The 22,838-nt window shown below is 40.4% G+C and overlaps 2 protein-coding genes across 2 annotated transcripts in view; both read left to right on the plus strand.

Moving 5' to 3' along the window:
* The first annotated feature begins 1,568 nt into the window (after nt 1-1,568).
* dusp19a (dual specificity phosphatase 19a) lies at nt 1,569-6,570 on the plus strand. The gene is made up of 4 exons (XM_082507125.1): nt 1,569-1,809; nt 2,819-2,865; nt 3,020-3,172; nt 6,330-6,570. Exons 1-4 carry the CDS (start codon nt 1,584-1,586, stop codon nt 6,528-6,530), a joined length of 627 nt encoding a protein of 208 aa, XP_082363251.1. The 5' UTR covers nt 1,569-1,583; the 3' UTR covers nt 6,531-6,570.
* Nucleotides 6,571-14,574: 8,004 nt separating this feature from the next.
* Nucleotides 14,575-22,838, plus strand: part of LOC309690995 (dual specificity calcium/calmodulin-dependent 3',5'-cyclic nucleotide phosphodiesterase 1A-like) — a gene marked incomplete at its 5' end in the record, with an annotated part of 42,460 nt that continues 34,196 nt past the window's right edge. Inside the window, one exon of the mRNA XM_082508507.1 lies at nt 14,575-15,308. Within this exon, the coding sequence (XP_082364633.1) occupies nt 14,575-15,308 (734 nt within the window). The remainder of the gene's footprint in view (nt 15,309-22,838) is intronic.

Genomic DNA, 22,838 nt, shown 5'->3' on the forward strand with positions numbered 1-22,838 from the left:
CTGAATCCAAACTGGAAGCTGGTTCCACAGAAGAGGGGCCTGAAAATTGAAGGCTCTCCCTCCCATTCTACTTTTAAATACTCTCTAGGAAGAAAAACTAACCCAGCAGTCAGAAAGCAAAGTGCTCTAATGGAGTGATATGGTACTATAAGGTCATTAAGCAACAGTGCCTTGCTGTGAGGCAAGAAGGTCCTGAGTTCAATTCCACCATCAGGTTTGCTTGGATTCTCCCCTGAGTTTAACTAATTGGTGTGTGTTATCTGGCTTCACAGATAGATAAAGTTGAATATCATCTGCATAGCAGTGAAAATGTATACTATGTCTTCTAATGATGCTGCCTAAGGGAAGCATGTATAATGTGAACAGAACTGGTCCTAGCACTGAACCCTGTGGAACTCCATAATTAACCTCAGTGTGTTAATTGATATGAAAGGAAGGTTGGAGATTGGCCTATAATTAGCTAAGACTGCTGGGTCTAGAGATGGCTTTGAATCATCTTCAACATGTGAAGATAAATTGAACAGGATGCAATGACAAAACCAGCAAGGTCACACATAAGGACACAAAAAGGAAATTACTAGCTTTCTGATTTTTGACAGCATAGAAAAGATAGTTTAGCCATATTTGGAAAGTGAAACAGACGTGATAACACCTCTCAAACTGTACCTCTGCAAATTATGTGCTGAAGAGGAAGCAAAATAGGACCCATAACAAAGCCTTGAGGCACACCACACAGTCAAAGTGAGTTGGTGAAAGTATTGTTAACCTGAAATCCAAAGATGGAGGATGATCCATCCAATCACAGCCAGAGTCAATGATGTCAATGTGAACCAAAATGGTCCAGAGTTTTAAGTACACAACTGAATTTAAACTGGACCTTTCTGGGGCATAAGGATCAAAATGGACAAAATAATGAACCAAATAAAATAATTTAGAAGACAAAATAAATAAAATGAAAGATGAACTGCAAAACAGCTGCTTCTTTCTATTCAGTAAACATCAGAAACTGGTGGTGATGTAAGAGTATTGGGGAATCATTGCATGATTGTGCAGTGCTCCGTCAGCATGATTATAGACTGAGTTCTGAACCTGATGGGGAGACAGAAAAGAAATCAAGATCAGTGTCACATGAAACCTCATAGAGGACCTAATTAAAAAGCTTTACAGCAGCTATTAAGACCACTTGTAAGTAATCCAGGGGTTTCTTGTTAAGCCACAGTGTTACATTCATTAAAAATTAAAATTCAAAGAGCTTATTTATGATCCTTAGCTCAAAAGACACGAGCAAACTTAAGGGGAGGTGCTTTCTTATTCAGCTAGTCTGTGTCAGTACTTTCTGATCTTGCTATCCTCTCTGCGCTCCCATTCCGTGTCATCAAAGATGTAAACCCTTTAAATGGCTTGGAAAAATGTGCTTTCTATTCTTCTAAAATGATGCAGGAATTTTACATGACAGCTTGCCTCAGATCGCAGGAAACTGTAAGCCCGTTCGTACACATCCGGTTCTCTAAACAGATGACATGGAGTTATTTGAAATATTCATTTACATTTATCTTTCAGGTGCAGTCCAGGTCAGTCTGAGCATGCAGTCCTTGACCGAGGAGATCCACAATTTCTCTCGGACGCGGCTGAGGAAGCAGTGCACCCGTGTGACCTCACTGAGTGGCCGTCGCATTATCGAGACTTGGAAGGGTTCAACAATCACTGTGGTCGAAGACCCCGCCCCCCCTTCAGAGAAGATGCTGGGATATGTCCCTGACACTTCCTGGGACCTGCAGGTTGGCATTGTCAAGCCCTTCCTTCTACTGGGTGAGTAACCCAAACAAATAACGCTTGTCTGAATACCTGGAAATATTGAAGAGTATGACCACTGTCAACCACTAGGCTGTGATTTCATTTGGTTAAAAGGGGTTCAGCATTTTACTGGCATTTTCCTCTGTTGGACAGCCAAGTGAAAAGCTGAGGTGAGTGGAAAACATGGTGATAGAGGAGGATGTGTTTGGAGGATATGGAAACAGACAGAGATTTTGTGTCTCTTTGGAAACGTGATTATTCAGCTTGTGCCAAAAAAGTGAGGAAATTAAAAAAACAAAACAATTTTAGATGAATCAACCATCAGTGACTCTACACACAGAGAGAGGTTTAGAGGACAGAAACAGCAGCTAATTTAAGCTGTTCCTATACAACTACACCTGAGTCATAAAGAGCTTCAGCCACATGAAAGACAAAAGTCTGGTAATGGATAATGTGGCCTCCGGCGAGCCCTGATTCAACATTGTAGAGCCAATTTTGGATTACAATAACAGACACCAAGAAAGACTAAATCCACATAGGAACTCCTGGAGACTGGAGCAACACAAAGGCCAAATAATTTGGAAAAAAAATACAAAGGTACTAGGGGGAAGTGCTCCCCTTTTAGAGGCTTTGCTTTGACTGAAAATTACAATGTATAAATACAAATATCCTCAATATTTATTATTAGTTTTTAGCACTTGCAGAACAAACACCTAGATATGAATTTAGGAAGTACAAAAAAATAAGCAGATGAGCCCATCTCCTCTCCCTGTGTCTCCCTGTCCTGTCCTGGATGTCCCCTTCAGCCCAGCAGTGCCGATAACCACTGAGCTCGTAACATGAGCCCCTACATGTGAGGGACGGGAGGAGACGTGACCCCGGAGCTCACTGATTTAGTGGGAGACCATTGATGACCCCATGACCTGCAGTAGATGCTGGGGCATACACACAGCAGGTTTTTCATTCGGCACCCTGGAGAGAGTCAAACCACACACTAACTAGTTTTATGTATGTGTGTGTGCAGGTTCTCAGGATGCTGCACATGACTTTGGCACGCTGAGAAAACACAAGGTGAGCTTCTTTTCCTACAAGCAAGGAGTTCGTTTCAGTCACTACTATCAAAGCAAAATTATGTTTCTGTTCCTGTTTCTCTGACTGTGTAGTCATAGGTAAGCTTCATTTTATGAATATCAGTATTGTGATAGTGAAACATTATCCTCCTCAGGTGTCTCACATCCTGAATGTGGCCTTTGGGGTGGAGAATGTCTTCCCGGACCTGTTCATCTATAAGACTGTCAGTATTCTGGATCACCCCGACACCGATCTCCTCCCTCACCTCCAGGAATGCTGTGACTTCATCCAGCAGGCTCAGACTGAGGTGACATAATTTCTTATGCATGTGTTTATTATTAATGTTAATGTTAAGTTACATGTGGATTTATCTAAAGGATAAATCCATAAATAAATGTATCTATATAAAAGGTGAATTAAAACTAGTATTAAGAGGTGATTAGTAATATTGATTACATTTATTTCTACTCTGAAATTTATTTCTCCTATAATTTCTCCCAGCTGGGTCACACATTGGCCTTAACACTCATATGACTGGGTAGCGTTAGCAAGATTTAAGATTGCATGGGCCCCATGGGAGTTTCTGTTTTTTAAGGGGGCTGCAGCTCTCTTGACTTTGGGAATGGCTGCTATAGACATTAGTATGATAAACATAAATGCTAAAGGACATAACTAACATGTGATCTCATTGCTAACTACATGCTGTCTGTCTGTGGCTTTTACACTGCATGTTTTGAAAACTATTACAGATGATTAAATAGAGAGAAATAAATTTTAAAAAGAAATATTGACGAATAGGCATGGTCTACATAATAAATGAATATTTATATTAATTGTCTATTAAGCAATATTAACAGCAGAGCTGGGTACTTTTGCTGAATGAAGTACTTAGCAAACTAACTAGCTTATGGCAACAAGCAGTCAGATGTAAGGGTTTTAAACTGAGGGATGCATTAACATGCTACAAATGTTTCAACACTTCTTCCTCTCCTTGTCACCTCGTTGTGTTTCCTCTCCTTGTCGCCTCATCCTTGGTTTTAAATAATAGATGGTTAGTTTTGGTCATGTTTTATTCAACTGCTCTCAGATCAGATCTCAGTGTCATACAAGCTTTTAGCAGCGAAGCTCACGACTCACCTTAACATGACACCCCACACACACACTCACACATACACACACATAGAGTCATTACAAAGTCATTAGAGGTGTTTGATTACAGGAAGTCTATGTGTGTGTGCGCGTGTCTGTGTGTATGCGTATCCTCATAATGATATGTTTCTGTGTGTGGTAATTCCAGCTCTGATAATCAAACTGATGCTTTTACTTTGAAATGCAGACTCAAATTACTCGGTGGGCCATCTGGCTGGTAATGACGCTCGATTATGGACGCTGTCATGACGACAGCAACAGCCACAAAGGCATCATGTGACGGGGTTCATGACTGCAGGACAAATATATAAATTAATGTAACTTAATTGATACCAACTTTACTTTAGAGTTTGCATTATGACCTTTATTTTCTGAGAAATTCCTTTTCAAAATTATCTCAAATTCATCATCTATGATGATCCCAAACCCCAACCCGGAGAAAGAAAATATTTTTTTTGCATGCCAGAGTGAGTACTTTCTTTCTCCCCTGATTGCTAATAATTTGGAGACAATATAAAATATCACATATTCTGATGATTTATATTAGAATAATAATCCACATAACGCACCACTGGGTCATCAAATCAGACTTTAATGACTGTTTTTGTAATTTTGTACCTGTTTAGAAATCTTTGTTCAAATTTGGTTGATAAAGAGGTCAGCTTTTTACAACATTGTTGAATGTGTAAAAAAACTGAAATAATCTTAATGGAGAACTGCAGCTTTTTCTCCATAGCTCTTATTGTTTCTCTGCACGTTGGTCAAATCAGCTGATTTGACCAGTGAGTGCTCAGCCTGGTAACTGAGACACAGCTTATGGTGTACACCTTTCACGCGAAGGAAGATACAGACTGCAAAAGAGAAGCTAATGTGCATCCACAGACACAAACAAACAAACAAGCCTATTAACTAAAGCGCTCGTTGGAGCGTGAAGATCAGCCTGGACATCCTGACGTCAAAGCAAAGGCTCTGATCCGCTGTTTTGAATGTGGTCAATCAGGAAAAGTCAAAATTAAATATTATTAAAAACAACAACAACAACAAAACAGCGAAAGAACAGGCAGAGAGAGATGTTTAATTAGAATTATATTCTGTCAGTGAATATAATTTAATATTAATTTTCTTGTCTCTAATGCAAAGAATAAGGTGCCAAGATTAAGTTCTTTCTTTCAAATGAATAGATTTAAATAAAAAAAACAATGACATAAAATTTAAATTCTGTTCGTTAAAGTTAATGACAGAAAAATTACATCTCACTTTAGTTTACAGCATGTTACATTAAATACTTTAAGAACATGAGATCATGAAACAAGACGGGGGTCTGTGGTAATGAAACTGTTATCGTGGCCCTTTTTGTTGCCACCATGTCCAAGTTTACAATACAAAAGCTTTTAGAAGAAGTTATAAGGAGAAAACTGACCAGGGATCTGTCTGTGAACATGATTCACTGGTGTTTTTAAGTGCAACAGACAAACAAACATACAAACTAAGGATTAAGGGAAAAATCAGACACTGGGTTGCACTACAGGCATTATTAGTATTGGGGCAATGGCCCAAACAAAGCCTATTTCTCCTACTGCTACTAGAAAGTGCTCAACTCAGGTGTGACTTCACTTCCAAAGGTAAAAGCATTACAGCATAAGACAATTTTACACCGGTTTTATTTTTTTAGACCTCAAGCTTGATCTTTTCCTGATTGAGCGATTTGGGACCCCTCCTGGACCACTCCTGTGTGACTTTTTTCAAGCATGTTCCACCAGGAGCAGGGCCTGGGGTAAACCCAGAAGATGTTGGAGAGATTACATCTATCGGCTGGCTTGGTAACACCTCGCTAGCCTTAATAAGCTGAAGAAAATGAAAGGACGAATGTAATATTGATCTTTTATAAATAGTCTATAATGTTCTTTGTGGTAGGGGCAAAGAACCAACAACACCACAAAGTTGAAAGAGGAACACACAATAAAGATTGTTTCACTGTCCCAAGTGAAAGTAGACAGCAACAACATGTGGATGTTGGCCTGTAAAGGTCTGTCTGTTACCTAGGGATTATGAGAACTACTTTTTCACAATTAGATACTAATCAAGTAGTTTTTAGAAGCTAAACTTAACCAAGCTGTGGGCAAAGATGAAAGAGTGTCAAACAGGAGCTGTGCCTTCATCACCCCACATGCCTATGGAGGAGGACTGTTACGAAATAAGAAACGCACAACATGACCTTATTAGGATATTTTGCCCCAAGTGGCAAAGAATGGAATATTGATCTTTTATAAATGATGTGGTTTTAATATTATTATTTTTGTGCGTATCTCCATTAGAAAGGCGTGGTGTTGGTCCACTGCAACGCTGGGGTGTCACGTGCACCCGCTGTGGTCACTGGCTACCTGATGTCATGCGATGGCCAGTCTTTTGATGCTGCCCTCTCATTGGTCAAATCAGCTCGGCCCACCTCCTCACCAAACCCCGGCTTCCTGGAACAACTGCGGAATTACAAAACACCAGCAATGAATGGGTCCTGAAGTACAAAGACAAAATGTTACTTTAATTACAATACTTTAGTATAAAAATATATTTGGGATAATTACAATGTATGGTCTGTTTTTTTTTAAGGAGAAGAGGGGTGGCTTATACAGAGGTACCATCCAATTAAACTTATAAACTCATTATTCATCAAAATTTCCAGCATGTTTTCTCTCTTTCCTCTTCATTGAGGCATGATTTACGTCTTTGTGTTTTATTTTTGAGGGCGATGTCTTTGTGCTTGAATGCTGTCATTTAGATTTGTATCTCTGGGGGAAATTTATTTTGACCCATCCTTATTGTTTCGGAGTGGTGGGCAGCCACAAACTCCAGAGTGTTATTTCTAACCAGAATTGAAAATAAATAAATAAGTGAATACAGATGTCAATGACTGAAACAGAAATGCTTGTTGTAACTTTTTTGCAGTTATGGCTTTGAATATGGAAGCAACAGTAACAATTTTTTTGTCATACCTGTAGAAAACAAAACTGAACTAGAGAATACAGGAAACTAAACCAATTAACAGAGCACACAGCTGAGTACGAGGGAGATTGCAGACATAAATACACACAAGGGCAAACGAGGGAACACACCACAGGAGGGAACACAGCTGAACGTGATCTAACTAACGAGATGGGGAAACAAAACTGAACATGGCGCACACTAGACAGATGACACGGAAGCTGGGAGGCAAACAGTAGCCTTTGTCTACTGCAGTATAACTAAAGGAGGATTCAGGGTCACCTGATCCAGCCCTGACTATATGCTTTAGCAAAAAGGAAAGTTTAAAGCCTAATCTTAAAAGTAGTCAGTGTTGGGAAGATTACTTCTTCAACAGATTACAGAATACATGCCCCAAAATGTATTTTGTAACGTATTCAGTTACGTTATGCAATGAGAGTAACGTATTCTGAATACTTTGGATTACTTAATATATTATCATGCTTTTTACAACTACATGAATGTACTACTGCTGTGTGATTTATTACTATTGCTGGAGGTCCGCGGCTCTGAACCGTAGTAAAGGGACCTCTGGCTAATACATCGGTTCTGTGTTGGACTCATAGCTGAAAAATAGCTTTACTTTGTTGTCTGGGTCAAGTTTCAGACAGAGAGGCGTTGAAAGGCTGCTCCAACGGAACTTATTGTTTCAGAGGAAAACAGGAACACGGTGTACAGTCGAGTCTTAATAGCTTACTTACAACTGGGCTCGTCAGGCACTCTTCTTGGCTGCAGTGGTTATTATTATATTTACATGCTTCCAGCTCCCGTTTCTGCTCGATGACAACTTCTGCTTTTCCACTCTCCTTTTTCTCCCTCCTCGCGCTCACAGACACATAATGAGTATGGCAGTCCATTCTCCAACATGTATGACGTTGCGGAGCCTTTAACTCCGCAACGTCATACATGTTGGAGAATGGACTGCCATTCTCCAACATGTATGACGTTGGAGAATGGCAGTCCATTCAACAGGCAACTAATTTGTTACAGTGACAAATCAATGACATGCAGCTTTCAGTGGCTTCAAGAGGTTTTAAGAATTTTTATGACAGAACACAGTTTTAGATGAAAGGAGAGGGATTGGTTTCATTTTATGTCTTAAACGATGTTTATTTTTAGATTTCATTAGACAAGTACTGCTTGCCTTGCTTGCCCTGACCTGACGCCAGCTTGTCACTGTGTATACAGATTTATACCCCCAGAGCTTGAGTAATACAAAAACATGCACACATAAGCACACACACACACCAAGGACCCACTTGCTTGAAAGGGTAAACGATCTCCACTCCCCCGAGAGAGTCAGTGAGCTTAACAACATCTGGGAAGAGCTACAGAGCAACACTGAGCAGCATGTGGATGAAAGCAAAAGGAAGATGTATCTACAACAGGTAAAAATATATACACAGCATCCGTGTGTTTGGAGCCTCCTCCCTCCTCCTGCTGCTTCTGTGGTTACTTCTGACAATGGGCTCCTTCTGCTCGGTCCTGGACAGAAGGACGGCTGTGACAGTGATGCCTCGTGATGGCTCGCTTGTTCAGCAAGCTTCAGGTCAGACAGTCATTTTCTAGTTCTCCATACCTCCTCCATACCATCCTCTTTAAAAAACTAAATTATAGATCTTTTTAATTATCTATGTGATGAGTATGAAAAACTTTTATATGTCAAACAGAAAATCCTTTAAACATAGACTTCTTTGGATAGACTACTGATAAAATGTTTGGGTCACAAACTATGCTGCTGAGTGTAATTAGATAAACTTGATATTTAAGTATTTCTTTAAAACAGAGTGTTAGTAAGACTTGTCATATTTAGTCTTTTGTATGTTTGGTGTGACTTTATAAGATAAGTGCTAAAAAGATAGCTGCCAGAGCTTTCTTCCTGTTAAAAGGCTGTTTTTCCTTCCCATTGTTGCCAACGGCTTGCTGGGTTGTCTGATTGCCGGGTTTTCTCAGCCTCAGTACAAAATACACTGAGGCAACGTTAGTTGTGAGTTGGTGCTAACACTGAATTGAACTGAACTAAATAATGTTCAAAAAGAAAAGAACTAAAAATTACTAACAAACTTAAGTGTGCTACATGAAATCAGTTATCTCTCATAATTTTCTACTAATAGAGCAAAGGAAAGTCAACACAGTGCAGTTGGGTTCATAGGTTTTTGGATAGTGAGACAATTGTTGTTTGGTTTGCCTCTGTAGACCAACACAGTCGATTTTAAATCAAAGAATCAAAGTGTGACTGAAGTGCAGACTTTCAGCTTTGATTCGAGGGTATTAACAAAAGTATTGTGTTAACATTTTATTTTATTAATTGTTGCCATTTTTATATGTATCCCCATAGAGGCTCAACATTATCTGGACAAACTAACCAAATACTGTGTTTCCTCTGAGATACTCTGCTAGGCCTTTACTGCAGCCATCTTCAGGTGCTGCTTGTTTGTGGGTCCCTGCATCTAGTTTTGTGTTCAAGAAAAGCTGTTCACCTGGGTTGAGTCTTGGGCGATGTTGCAGTTTTCTTTGGCTCATCATCCATTTTTACTGTGAAGTGCCATCTGATCAGTTTACAGCATTTGGCTGAATCTCAGCAGAGAGTACAGCTATCACATCATCAGCAAACAGCAAGTTATCAAATTCTACTGGCAGCTGCATACATGTCCATATTATAACCTTGCCTGCCTCATGTTTTACAGATGATGTGTTATATTTCAGATTATTTTCTTTCCTTCTCCACACTTCCTATGGCTGTGGCTCAGGAGGTAGAGCAGAGGTTAAAGGCTTGTGGTTTGATCCCTGACTGCTTCATTCTGCATGCCAAAGTATCCTTGGGCAAGGTACTGAACACTGAGTTGATCCTGATGTGTTCATGAGTGAGTGGGAATGCCAGATAGAAAGCTCTTGTATAAATGTGTGAATGAGATGTTCTTGTGTGCTCGAGTAGAAAGCACTATATAGGAACCATTCCATCCACCTATTATATACATAGATATGGTTTAATCTGGGTTTCTTGTTCTTGAGTGTAATCAGTGGTGTATTTGCATTTATTAAACAGTCTTTTCCACTTGCATGGACATCTATTTGAACCTCACAATGAGAGTTACAGTGAATGCATACCACATAAGAGTTCAATATTTTGAATCAACAGCTTTCATCTTCTTAGTTTGACATGGAATAACTGGAAAAAATGCTTCATCTGGCAATTAAACTGCAGATCAGTTAGTTGTCTAAATGGTTTTGAACTTCTGAAAATGGACTCTGTATAAAATGTCTGTAATTCTAACAGTTATAAAAATACTGTTATAAAAGCTGCTGACAGAAAAACTGAAGTCTGCGCTTCAGCCACATCTTGATTGTTTGATTTGAAATCCCTTGTGGTGATGTACAGAGGCAAAGCTATAAAAATTACTTTATTGTCCAAATGCATATTGATGTGATTGTAAAAAGATCTTATGTAACCTTTAGTGACTCCACATCTTTGCTCCAGCTTTATCTTTCTTAAAATATTTTTTTATAAAAAACATAAAGTTTTGATAAACAGAATCTATTTTTAAAATCTGAAAGTGACCTTTAAGGTCCACTTAATAAAATTCAGATGGTTTATTTGTCAAAGTGTCTGTCTGACAGTTAATTAACATGTTGCTCAGCTCTGTTCATGAGCTACTTGTTGCCTAAAAAGCCTTTTGACAAACAAAAAGCTGAATATATTACTGAAACACACACACACACACACACACACACACACACACACACACACACACACACACACACACACACACACTCCTCCAGTCGCCCACATGGTCATCTTTAATTGTCTGTTTAGCGTTGGTGCTTACAGTGAAGAAACCATTAACAGTCAATTAGCCAGCTGGCCAATCAGAGGGAAAACTGTTACCCTGAGGGCTTGTTTACAACCACAAGAGCAGCTCATTTGGAGAACATGGACACAGTTATTATAATCCTACCCTTCACCTCACAAGCATGGACAGACTCTAAAACAACAGGATTCCACTTAGAAACTCTCTGTTTAACACATTTTTAAAGTATAAAAAAATCTGTCAAACTCAGTATTTTCAATATCACCAATGGCTTTTAAAGCAAACTTCTCCTTTCTCCCCCTCATCAGGTCACTCAGCTGTGAATCGGCTGCAGAATCAAATGAGGAGCGGGTGCAGTGTTGAAAACCCTGTCTATGGACCCACCAACCTCTGCATTTTGAAAACCCACAACACCTGGTAAGAATGTTGTTGCTGCTGTGTAAGATGCATGCAGGGATGAAAAATGAACCTGTTGCAGACATTTGGGGGAGAAGAAATCCTACTTAACAAACATAGTGACTTCAGTGACAAATTCTGGCTCTAGAAACAAAGCTATAGCTATTGCAGTTCTTCTATTGGCCACTTGAGACTGTCATCCTAACCCTAACCCTACCCCATTCCCAACAAACTCCCATGTTAAAAGACTCAAATTAATAGATGTAATAAATATCTTTATGATTTTTTAAATTCTATGTCATAAAGACATAGAGTGAATTTAGTGTAGAAGACGTGGTGTGGAAGATTAACCTGCACAGAGTCCTGACGTCAACCTGAAAGAAAATCTCTGGGATAAATTAGAGTGGAGACTTCTCGTCCACGTCCAACATCTGGAAGAATAGTAAAAAATTCCCATAAACGACTGAAGGTCACAGTACTTCAGCATCTAGCTAGCGCTACAGAAGAGGGGCAAACATTAAGGGAATAACATTTTGTAGCAGGTAATTTTAGATTCAGCATTTCTAAATTCAACAAACATCAGCAAAAACACAAACAAATTTGTGTGCAGTTGTCGTACAGTGTGTTGCTAGGTAAAAGTCCAGCTGATGCATTTCACAGGGAGAGAAAAGAGAGTGAGCTCATTTCAGTCAGCGATGGAGAAAGATAAGAAAGACAGGACAGGAGAGGAAGGAGAAAGACTTGATAAATTGGAAATTTAAAGCTTACATGTAAGTCCTCATGTTTTTAAATCAGATATTGGGTCTGTATGTGTCACATTAAGTTTTTTCATATTGCGAAACATGCTGTAAATCAAACTGAGGTAGACTGACTGTGTTATATGAAGGTAGTTATACTCTGCAGGTTAGTGCAGGATAAACAGGTTAGTTTGCTGTACTGTGATGGATTTAAAGTGTGCAATTGGTGCACAGTGGCTGTGGTTTCATGGTCAGAGTTAGGTTACATCACGTTGCTTAGATTCGTTCACTGAATTCCATCTTCAGACCAGCTTTATTCAGTATAATGTTAAAAAAAATTCTGTTAGTGGACAACTTATAACTTACATCTCCTTGAATTCAGTTTAGTGTAAATCTACAAAGAGCAGTAAACCTCAGACCAGCAGCAGCAGCAGCAGCAGGTCAGCTGATCTCAGTCTGTGCATTAAGAAAATCTACTGGAGTGCTGAATAGAAATGATCGTGAGCTGTGATTCTTTTCACCATAATGAGCCATTACAACTGATTTTAGGGTTCCTCCACCCCCACCGTCATTTTGCTGTTTAGACACAAAGTCACTCTCTACAGCGTAGGCAACAGAAAATAGAGTTACTTTTATTTTCCGTCTTTTTCTTTGCTCATGTTCTATTTAACAAGTTCAAGCTCAGTACAATTAGAAATAAAAATTAGTTTAAATTAAAATTTGTATTCCTATCTACTAATATTATTTTATTATTACATTAATATAACACAAGTTTCGGTTAGCTTTACACAAAAATAGCTGGTAGAAACGTCCTTCAAGGAGCTACTTTTTACTTTCTTTATTTTTAACATAGGTATCTGTACTTCTACTTAAGTACAGAATTTCTGTATTTTTGCCACCCCTGCTGCACACTATTACACAATCCACCAAGCAGTTTTGGTGCCTGTGGTGGAGACTAGTGCTCAATTGTTTGCTTTCTAAGTAGCTCTTTAACTTGCTTGGCACGTTAAGACCAAGAAGCAGCCATAAGGGTTGGTGAAATTTCCAACTTGATTTAACATACATTGTACAGCCATGGGGTGGCTGTAGCTCAGGAGGTAGAGCAGGTCACCTACTGATCGGAAGGTTGGTGGTTCGAACCTCTGGCTCCTCCTTGTGCAAGAAACATCAGTGAATTTGTGTGAATGTCGTCAGAAAAGCACTCAGTTTAGAGTCAGTGCTTGTGTGATTGGGTGAATGTGGCATGTTGTATAGTAGAGTAGAAAATCAGTCAATTTACCATTGTGGCTAGACTTCTGCTTGATTATATGGTTAATTATGTCACATTATGAGGGTATTTTGCCGATTATTTGACCATGACCAGAAACTTTGATCTATCGTGATCACATAATTCCCACCAAATTGCCACTGGAACACTTTTTTAGGAAAATTGATTTGGATAACAAATTAAACGTGAATTCATAATATTTGATCTAATTACACTAATGCTATACAGTTATTGCAAAATCCCATGTCACATCTGGCCATTGGATTTTGGCCTCCTCCTCCAGGAAACTGTTTGGGAACCTCTGTTAGAGATATTATATATACTGGACACATAGCTTAAGGGCCACTCAGAAACATGTCCTTACATTTGTGTGGCTAAAGACAGAGGAAAGATTGCTGTTTTTAAAGCTTTAAAATCTTACATCCATGAGGAAATTATGGCTGTAATAATCTTTTCAGCCTCTAGAGGGAGCCATTAGCACTTTACACCGACTGTGAGATTGTACCACTTGACTGGAGAGGATTTGTGACTCTCATTTTCAGGACCATTACATCATCACTGTTTCAAAAAAAACCAACAAAACACACACACACACACACACACACACACACACACACACACACACACACACACACACATCTCACTGTACAGTCTTTCTGGCAGGCACTGCGGGTGAGTGAGGGGAGGACAGATTAATGTGCCTCTTTGCTGTTTGTATCTGAATAGAGCGTAAAGTTATGTGCATTTGAATTTGGGAGGGGGTGAGGTGGAGGAGAAGGAGGAGGAGGAGGAGGAGGGCAGTCTGTCGGCTGCAGAATTCCATCACTCTTGGCAACCGTTGTTGGGTTACCACGGAAACGCACTGCAATGTTCTCTGCTTCTCTTTTGTACTCCTCCATCACTCCTCTCTCTCTCTCTCTCTCTCCCTTACTCTATCCCATCTTTATTGCTGGTCGGCTTCCTCCTTGCGTTGCTACGGCGATGCTCTGGGACATTCAGTGGGATCATTTTGTCACTGCAGTGTCGGCGCACAGAGCTGGCACTGCGCTCCGAGATCTCTGTGAGACGTGTTTTGCTGTTTTTATGCTCCCTGTTTTGTCTCCTTCCAAATTCTCGTGACCTTTAACCCCTCCACTTCCCTTACCAATCAGTCCGAAATCAGCGCTTTGGACTGGCCGGGCTCATCAGGTGACACCACAGAAAGTTGGATGAAGTTTCGCTGAACTGAAGGCTCCGATCAGTGTTGATGTTTTCACGACTCTGTCGGACTGAGAGACGTCCGGACACTTCACAGAGACTGAACTCTGCTCGGTGAGCTCTGCCACAAACCGAGATGAACGAGGACGCGGAGGAGGCGCAGCTGCCTGAGAAGTTGCTGGAGGCTGAGGAGCAGGAGTTGCAGCAACAGGAGGGAGAACATGAGATGGAAGATGAAGTGAAGGACCAGGAGGGAGAGGGAGAGAAGGAGCAGGAGGAGGTCCATCCGCTGGAGGAAGACCTGGAGGAAGAGAAAGTGCAGCAACAGGATGGAGATACTGAAGATGTGTATGGGCAGGAGGAAGAGCTAGAACAAGAGGAGGTTGCAGCGCATGAGTGGGAAATACAAGAGAAGGTGGAGGAGGTTCTGAAGCAGCAGGAGGACGAGCTGTCTGAGCAGATGCTAAAGCCAGAAGGGGAACAGGGCCATCAAGAGGAGCAGGTACAGGAAGAAGAGAAGGAGGAGGAGGAGGTAGAGATCAAAGAGGTGCAGGAAAGTGAGCTACAGCACCTTGAAAAGGAGGAGGAGGAAGAGACTGAGGAGATGCAACAAGAAAAGGAGGTGCAGCAAAGTGAGGTGTTACAACAAAAGGAGGAGGAGGTAAAGCAGACTGAGGAGCTGCAGCAACAGCAGCAACCTCGAGAGCAGGAGGAGGAGGAGGAGGAGGAGCAGGAGGAGGTGCAGCGTGAGGAGATGTCACGGACTGAGGAAGAGCAGAAGGAGCAACAGCAGTCTGAGGAGGTGCAGGACTTTGGGGACGCTCTGGAGCAGAATCACAACAACCAGGTCCTGATCCGGCTCAGAGGAATGTGAGTAAACACAGATCACGCAGTCAGCTGGCTGATGATGTAATGTCAGTGTGTTGATGCAATAGCACTATCGATAATTGGTGATCACGCTGTGAGGATCCGTGAGCTGCTGTAAGACTGACAGCCTCGGGGACGGCATCAGTGCGGTTGACCGGTTGCCTTGGTGATGCTGGCACGGACCGACGATGGAGGGGAAGACAAATGACAGAAAATGAGCGGGCAACGGTGGGCGTGCAACATCACTTAACACGGGAGAGAGAGCGTGTGTGTGTGTGTGTGTGTGTTTGATGAAGTCACAGCTTCTCGTCTGTCTGTCTGTCAGATTCTTTCTTAGCAGCTGACTCCTACGCTGCAGCGGAACAGCCTCGCCACATCTGTTTGAATTTGAGGCGATCACACACAAAAAACTAATCAAAAGCAGCAACAACAACAACAAAAAAAGAGCCCAGTGTGTTTTTTTTAATTCTCCATTGTTGCCATGGTAACAACTGAGCGTTGCGATGCAGCAAACTCTCAGCAAAGAAAGACACATCAGCAGGGAGATGGACGAAAACAGAGACAGAGATGAAGGCAGGGCATGCGAACACAAAATGTTTGAATGTCCTGTTGATGCTTCAGTCTGTGAATTACAGCCTCATTCATCACACTACGCTCATCATCACTCGCGGATCCTTTCTTTGACAAATCTGACAACACACTTTGAAATGCTCCTAAAGTGAGCATTTCAAACCAGTGAATGCCCTGTAGGCATGAAGCAATGAATCCTAGTAGTCCAAGTAAGGATTTTAAGTGACTGCTGTTTAAAGTTGCCAAATTGAAATATGTACACTTTTGTTTTAGATGTGTAAATCGTCCATATAACACACAATAAACATTTTTATTATTGTAATATATAAAAAAAAGCTATGTGTTTAAACACATCTTTGCTATGGCAAGAACTGCAACTCGCAACTGCTGGTTTGAGCCTCCTGTTGAGCTGTGATGAGTTTGTATGTTCTCCCTGTGTGGCTTTTCCTCCTAGAGTATATAGACAAGCATGTTAGGCTAACTGGTGACTGTAAATTGCACCCCTTGGTATGAACATAAGAGTTGGCAGTTATCTGTCAGTCTGTTTTTATGTATTACAACATAAGATAAATTTTCTACTTCTTACTAGATGTTAAAATGAGGTAAATTCAAGCTCAAATGAACAGCAGCACAAAACATGTCACACAGTGTCGCTGCTGTTTTAACAAAAGCCAAAATTCAGTAGCTTTTAGAATTACTCTTCTTTACCATACTCTTTCAGTTCACTGAAGTTTGCCGGCACAGTTTTGATTATAACCCTTCTGCAGACGGTGGCTGAGTAGCCATTGCTGTTATACTTTTTTTGAAGTCTGCCTCCACAGGCCCATGTGCAGTTGTCGCACTGTATTGTAAAGTCTATGTGGATGGGTACACATGGTCTCAAAAACAGTGGCAGGCATTCAGACATCGGCACAGACCTTCAAACTGATTATCTGATGATGGAATTTCCGTCACTCTGACCTGAACGGACCCTTGTAGGCTCACGGATGTGGAAAGTATAATCAAAGCTCAACGCTTCAGCTGCATGATTTCAATCAGGCTGAGTTCTGGACTTTGACGGAGTCTTTGCAACACTTTGATGCTTTTCGTTTTCAGTCATTTTATTGTACATTTGCTGCTGTGCATGGGATGATTGTCACGCAGCATGATCCAGTGTAGGAAAAGTCTTAGCTGTTGGACCGAGGACTTCACATTTGACTCTAGAATACTTTGGTAAACAGAGGAGTTTATAGAGTAACTGACTCAGTAACTGTAAGGTGCTCAGGTCCTGTAGCTGCACCACCACCACCACCTTGCTTGACCAGTGGTACGAGCTGTTTATGCTGATATGCTGTGTTCTGCCCCGATGCTTCAGACCAGCAAACTACTGTCATGTTTTGTAGCTCATCTGGGGTTTTATTTGCCTAATTTTAAGATCTGCTGGAGACCAGATTATTTTTATTGTTTTCTTGATATGTGTTTACTTTCTTTTTACCTTGAACGTGTCTTGATCAGCATTCACGGTGCCTTCACAGACATCCAAATATCCGTGACTGTTACCACTGATGCATAATCGTACCGTCAGATCAGGCTCTGATGCATGCTCTGGATAATCCTGCTCCTCTTCAGCCTGAAGTATGCTGCTCCTACCTTTTCCAAAAACACAGAAGGACATAATTTTCTGCTTAATTCATCCAAAATGTTTTTTTTAGTTGAATAGATGGCCAAAAAATCATAAGTATTCACATCCATTCAGCATTACTTTCCAATTTTGTAACTCCCACACAGAAACTCCTCAAGCTTCAGAAACTTAATGATTTATTGACGGCAGATTACAAAAGAAGTCGTCAAATTCTTCGCAGTTTAGTTGTGACATGCTCCGTCAAGAATTAGTTTGGGTGTTTTTTTTTTTTTTTTTTTACATAACTTTCCCAGTCTTTTGTGTTTGTTTGCCTGCCGTCTTTATAGGAAGAAAGCAGCACATAAATGTGTCTAAGACAAGTGTTCTTCTTGATTTTTTCAGTGACTCGCAGCTCACACGTTCAGTCTTCGACTGCAGTTTCACCAGAAACATTTGTCACATACAAAATATCTGGACAGTGCTGTGTTCAGTTTAGTTATAGCTCTTTGTCTGGTTTGGTCCACTTAAATCTAAGAACTTTTTACACATTTAAAGTAATAGTATAGACTAAAAAGAGTACTAATGCATATGTTTTAAAAGCTGCTGTATCTCCAGAATGGCATGGCATGGCTACAAGTGGAAAAAAAAACCCAGGTGCGTTGTCCTATCCTCTGTGAGGTTTCATTCCAATAACGTAGGTCCCCAAGGAGGAATAAATAAGAAATAAGGAGGAATGAGGAAATGATAGCTCTGTTTTTTTTTTGTTTAAACTGGTCATGTATAAGGTCAGTGTGGTACTCTAAAGCATACACTGATGTTTTAGTCAACAAATCCGTTTCCCAGCAGAGATGCTGACTTGTCACAGTAGGAAAAGAATTGATGGACCCGTTGTATTAAAGCATACCTTTACATCTCCCTGTTGTGACAAGTCTGTATGTCTGATTGAAGTGGTTTGTCCCTTTGTCTTGGTTGCATGACATGCCCATGACAGGCAGTCAGATCTTTTTCAACCAGGTCACTTTTTCCACCTTAAGCTAGTTAAAATTCTAAATCGTTTCAGTTTCAGATCTTCCTTTAGTCTAAATGGTAAATGGAAATTTTCTTATATAGTACCTGAGCACTCAAAGCACTTTATACAGCATGTCTCTCTCACCCAGTCACACACAAAATCACTTTTTTCTATGTCTAAGTGCTTTCTATCTAACATTCACACACATTCAACCCCAGTGAACACAGCGGATGCAACTCAGGGTTCAGTATCTTGCCCAAGTGCACTTTGACTTGCAGACTGGAGCAGTCAGGGATTGAACTGATTAGTAGATGACCAGCTATACTTCCTGAAGCACAGCCATGGTCATTCTTTCTAAGAATTACTAAAACTGAAAATGTCAGTTTGTTTTTTTTCCAGAGGCTTTCTGATATTTGCCAATGAGGTTTGGAAATTAAAATAGGGATTTGTTAGGAAAAGCTAGCTAACTTATGATCCAAGTTTCCACAAAAACATCCAAGCAGTGATGCAATCAAGAACAACCAGACTTCCAATATTTCCTGCATTGGTTGTCTTAACTTCACTGCGTGCAAATACCTATGCATGTCTGGAAAATGTAGTTTATTAAATAATTTCAGCAAATAAATAGCACATCGACCAGGGAGATGGACTGTCTGTTCCATCAGCAGCGTCCTGCCCCCCCTGAGCAATGCTGGTGACTCTTCTGTCTTTAGCCTCTGGCAGTAACAGTGTGGATTGTGACTGAACAGTGGTGCTTTGATCAAAAGTTGAATCATTTACGAACATGCTACAAGTGAGCATTTAAAAGATAAGATAAGATAACGTGGTGCCAAGGAATTTGCTACATCTATTCAACAGAATAAATATATAGAACAGTAACAATAGAGATTATTATCAAGAGATTATATAAAGAAGGAAACAGAATATATACACATTTTACACATATACAGTGGTGAAATATTGCACAGATGACATTTGAATCATTATTAAATCACAAAACCTAACATTAACAGACACTGTTTGAACTCTTCAGTTTAATAAATAGTAATCTAACAATTTTGAAATTGTAAGGAATACAAGGTAAAAAACAAGAACATTTTACACTTAGGTCTGTTTCTTTCTGACTTTTCCATTCTGTTCGCAAATTAGATTAGACAAAAAACATTTAACAACAAAAAAGGAAAATATATACAGTGTTGGGGAGTAACGGAATACATGTACCGCCGTTACGTATTTAGAATACAAAATATGAGTAACTGTATTCCGTTACAGTTACCGTTTAAAAAGGTGGTATTCAGAATACAGTTACTTTGTTGAGATAAATGGATTACACGGCAGTACTTTCTTGTTTCATATTGTCGCGGGTCAGGACTGTTTGGGTTGTTTGACAGCTACGTTCTGTTGTTCCAGGTGGCAGCGTTACTGTTGCCATGGTTACAGGGTGACGCTCTCTCTCTGCGTGTTTCCTGGGTGAGAGAGCGCCTTTTTGTTGTTGTTGTTGTGCTGAGCTAATAGGCAGAATGCTAAATGCTGTAAAGAATGTAGCATCATGGGCAGTGTAGTCCGTGTTGCAGGGAGAATGCACTGCCATACACGTTATGTGTCTGTGAGCGCGAGGAGGGAGAAAAAGGCGAGTGGAAAGGTACGAGTTGTCATCGAGCAGAAACGGGAGCTGGAAGCGTGTAAATATAATAATAACCACTGCAGCCAAGAAGAGTGCCTGACGAGCCCAGTTGTAAGTAAGCTATTAAGACTCGACTGTACACCGTGTTCGTGTTTTCCTCCGAAACAATAAGTTCGGTTGGAGCAGCCTTTCAACGCCTCTCTCTGTCTCTCGCAAGAAAAATTGACCCACACAACAAAGTAAAGCTATTTTTCGGCTACGAGCCGACAGGGAGCCCGACATATTAGCCAGAGGTCCCTTTAATATGTTTCGGAGCCGCGGACCTTCAGTAATAGTAATAAATCACAGCAATAGTTGTAAAAAGCATGATAATATATTAAGTAATCCAAAGTATTCAGAATACGTTACTGTCATTGAGTAACGTAACGGAATACGTTACAGAATACATTTTGGGGCATGCATTCTGTAATCTGTAATGGAATACATTTAAAAGTAACCTTCCCAACACTGAATATATATCAAGGAAATACATTGTAATATGTCATCATTCAAACCCAGCAAAGAGGACATTACATAATAACCAGAGGTGGAAAGAGTACTAAAATATTTTACTCAAGTAAAAGTACTATTACTTTGCTGAAATTTTACTCAAGTACAAGTAAAATTACCTGTCTAAAAATGTACTCAGAGTAAAAGTTACATAGTTACTTTTTTGTCAGCAGGAGGACAGCCTCTTCTGAGTAGTGCAAAAAAGACAATGGGATAAATCTCAAAGTAGTTGTTTTTTAATTAAAAGAAAAACTTTACAAATTAAAGCTCAGTGGCAGTTAAACTGCAAGTCTATACATCAAAATGGATAATGGTCACCAAACCAACCAAACTGTCAAAACCATATAATTCTTTTACATGAGAATGTGTTCTAAACTGTCAAATAAGAGAACAAGTACTGAATTGAGCTGTACGGCAGCTGCTATAAAAATGTGTTTTCATTTTTTAAACTTGGCCCTGCTCTGTTAATTTTGAGGAGCAATTCAATTCAATAAAACTTTATTGATCCTGAAGGTTGACCCCGAAGGAAATTGGGTTAAGGCTGCCGACCTTTGCCAGCGCCGACTTACCCTTCTGACCATACATACAGTACAGGGAGTGGAGAATTATTAGGCAAATGAGTATTTTGTCCACATCATCCTCTTCATGCATGTTGTCTTACTCCAAGCTGTATAGGCTCGAAAGCCTACTACCAATTAAGCATATTAGGTGATGTGCATCTCTGTAATGAGAAGGGGTGTGGTCTAATGACATCAACACCCTATATCAGGTGTGCATAATTATTACGCAACGTCCTTTCCTTTGGCAAAATGGGTCAAAAGAAGGACTTGACAGGCTCAGAAAAGTCAAAAATAGTGAGATATCTTGCAGAGGGATGCAGCAGTCTCAAAATCGCAAAGCTTCTGAAGCGTGATCATCGAACAATCAAGCGTTTCATTCAAAATAGTCAACAGGGTCGCAAGAAGCGTGTGGAAAAACCAAGGCGCAAAGTAACTGCCCATGAACTGAGAAAAGTCAAGCGTGCAGCTGCCAAGATGCCACTTGCCACCAGTTTGGCCATATTTCAGAGCTGCAACATCACTGGAGTGCCCAAAAGCACAAGGTGTGCAATACTCAGAGACATGGCCAAGGTAAGAAAGGCTGAAAGACGACCACCACTGAACAAGACACACAAGCTGAAACGTCAAGACTGGGCCAAGAAATATCTCAAGACTGGTTTTTCTAAGGTTTTATGGACTGATGAAATGAGAGTGAGTCTTGATGGGCCAGATGGATGGGCCCGTGGCTGGATTGGTAAAGGGCAGAGAGCTCCAGTCCGACTCAGACGCCAGCAAGGTGGAGGTGGAGTACTGGTTTGGGCTGGTATCATCAAAGATGAGCTTGTGGGGCCTTTTCGGGTTGAGGATGGAGTCAAGCTCAACTCCCAGTCCTACTGCCAGTTTCTGGAAGACACCTTCTTCAAGCAGTGGTACAGGAAGAAGTCTGCATCCTTCAAGAAAAACATGATTTTCATGCAGGACAATGCTCCATCACACGCGTCCAAGTACTCCACAGCGTGGCTGGCAAGAAAGGGTATAAAAGAAGAAAAACTAATGACATGGCCTCCTTGTTCACCTGATCTGAACCCCATTGAGAACCTGTGGTCCATCATCAAATGTGAGATTTACAAGGAGGGAAAACAGTACACCTCTCTGAACAGTGTCTGGGAGGCTGTGGTTGCTGCTGCACGCAATGTTGATGGTGAACAGATCAAAACACTGACAGAATCCATGGATGGCAGGCTTTTGAGTGTCCTTGCAAAGAAAGGTGGCTATATTGGTCGCTGATTTGTTTTTGTTTTGTTTTTGAATGTCAGAAATGTATATTTGTGAATGTGGAGATGTTATATTGGTGTCACTGGTAAAAATAAATAATTGAAATGGGTATATATTTGTTTTTTGTTAAGTTGCCTAATAATTATGCACAGTAATAGTCACCTGCACACACAGATATCCCCCTAAAATAGCTAAAACTAAAAACAAACTAAAAACTACTTCCAAAAACATTCAGCTTTGACATTAATGAGTTTTTTGGGTTCATTGAGAACATGGTTGTTGTTCAATAATAAAATTATTCCTCAAAAATACAACTTGCCTAATAATTCTGCACTCCCTGTACATTACACAAACATCACATGGGGAA

Source organism: Aulonocara stuartgranti (genome assembly GCF_965226115.1).
Source record: "Aulonocara stuartgranti genome assembly, chromosome: 16".
Taxonomy (NCBI): Eukaryota; Metazoa; Chordata; class Actinopteri; order Cichliformes; family Cichlidae; genus Aulonocara; species Aulonocara stuartgranti.

What these genes read in the sequence shown, in the direction of transcription:
- dusp19a (XM_082507125.1), top strand. Translation starts at nt 1,584, where the DNA reads ATGCAGTCCTTGACCGAGGAGATCCACAATTTCTCTCGGACGCGGCTG. An exon ending in CAAGCCCTTCCTTCTACTGG is followed by an intron (nt 1,810 to 2,818) that starts GTGAGTAACCCA and finishes GTGTGTGTGCAG; the next exon opens with GTTCTCAGGATGCTGCACAT. An exon ending in TCCAGCAGGCTCAGACTGAG is followed by an intron (nt 3,173 to 6,329) that starts GTGACATAATTT and finishes TATCTCCATTAG; the next exon opens with AAAGGCGTGGTGTTGGTCCA.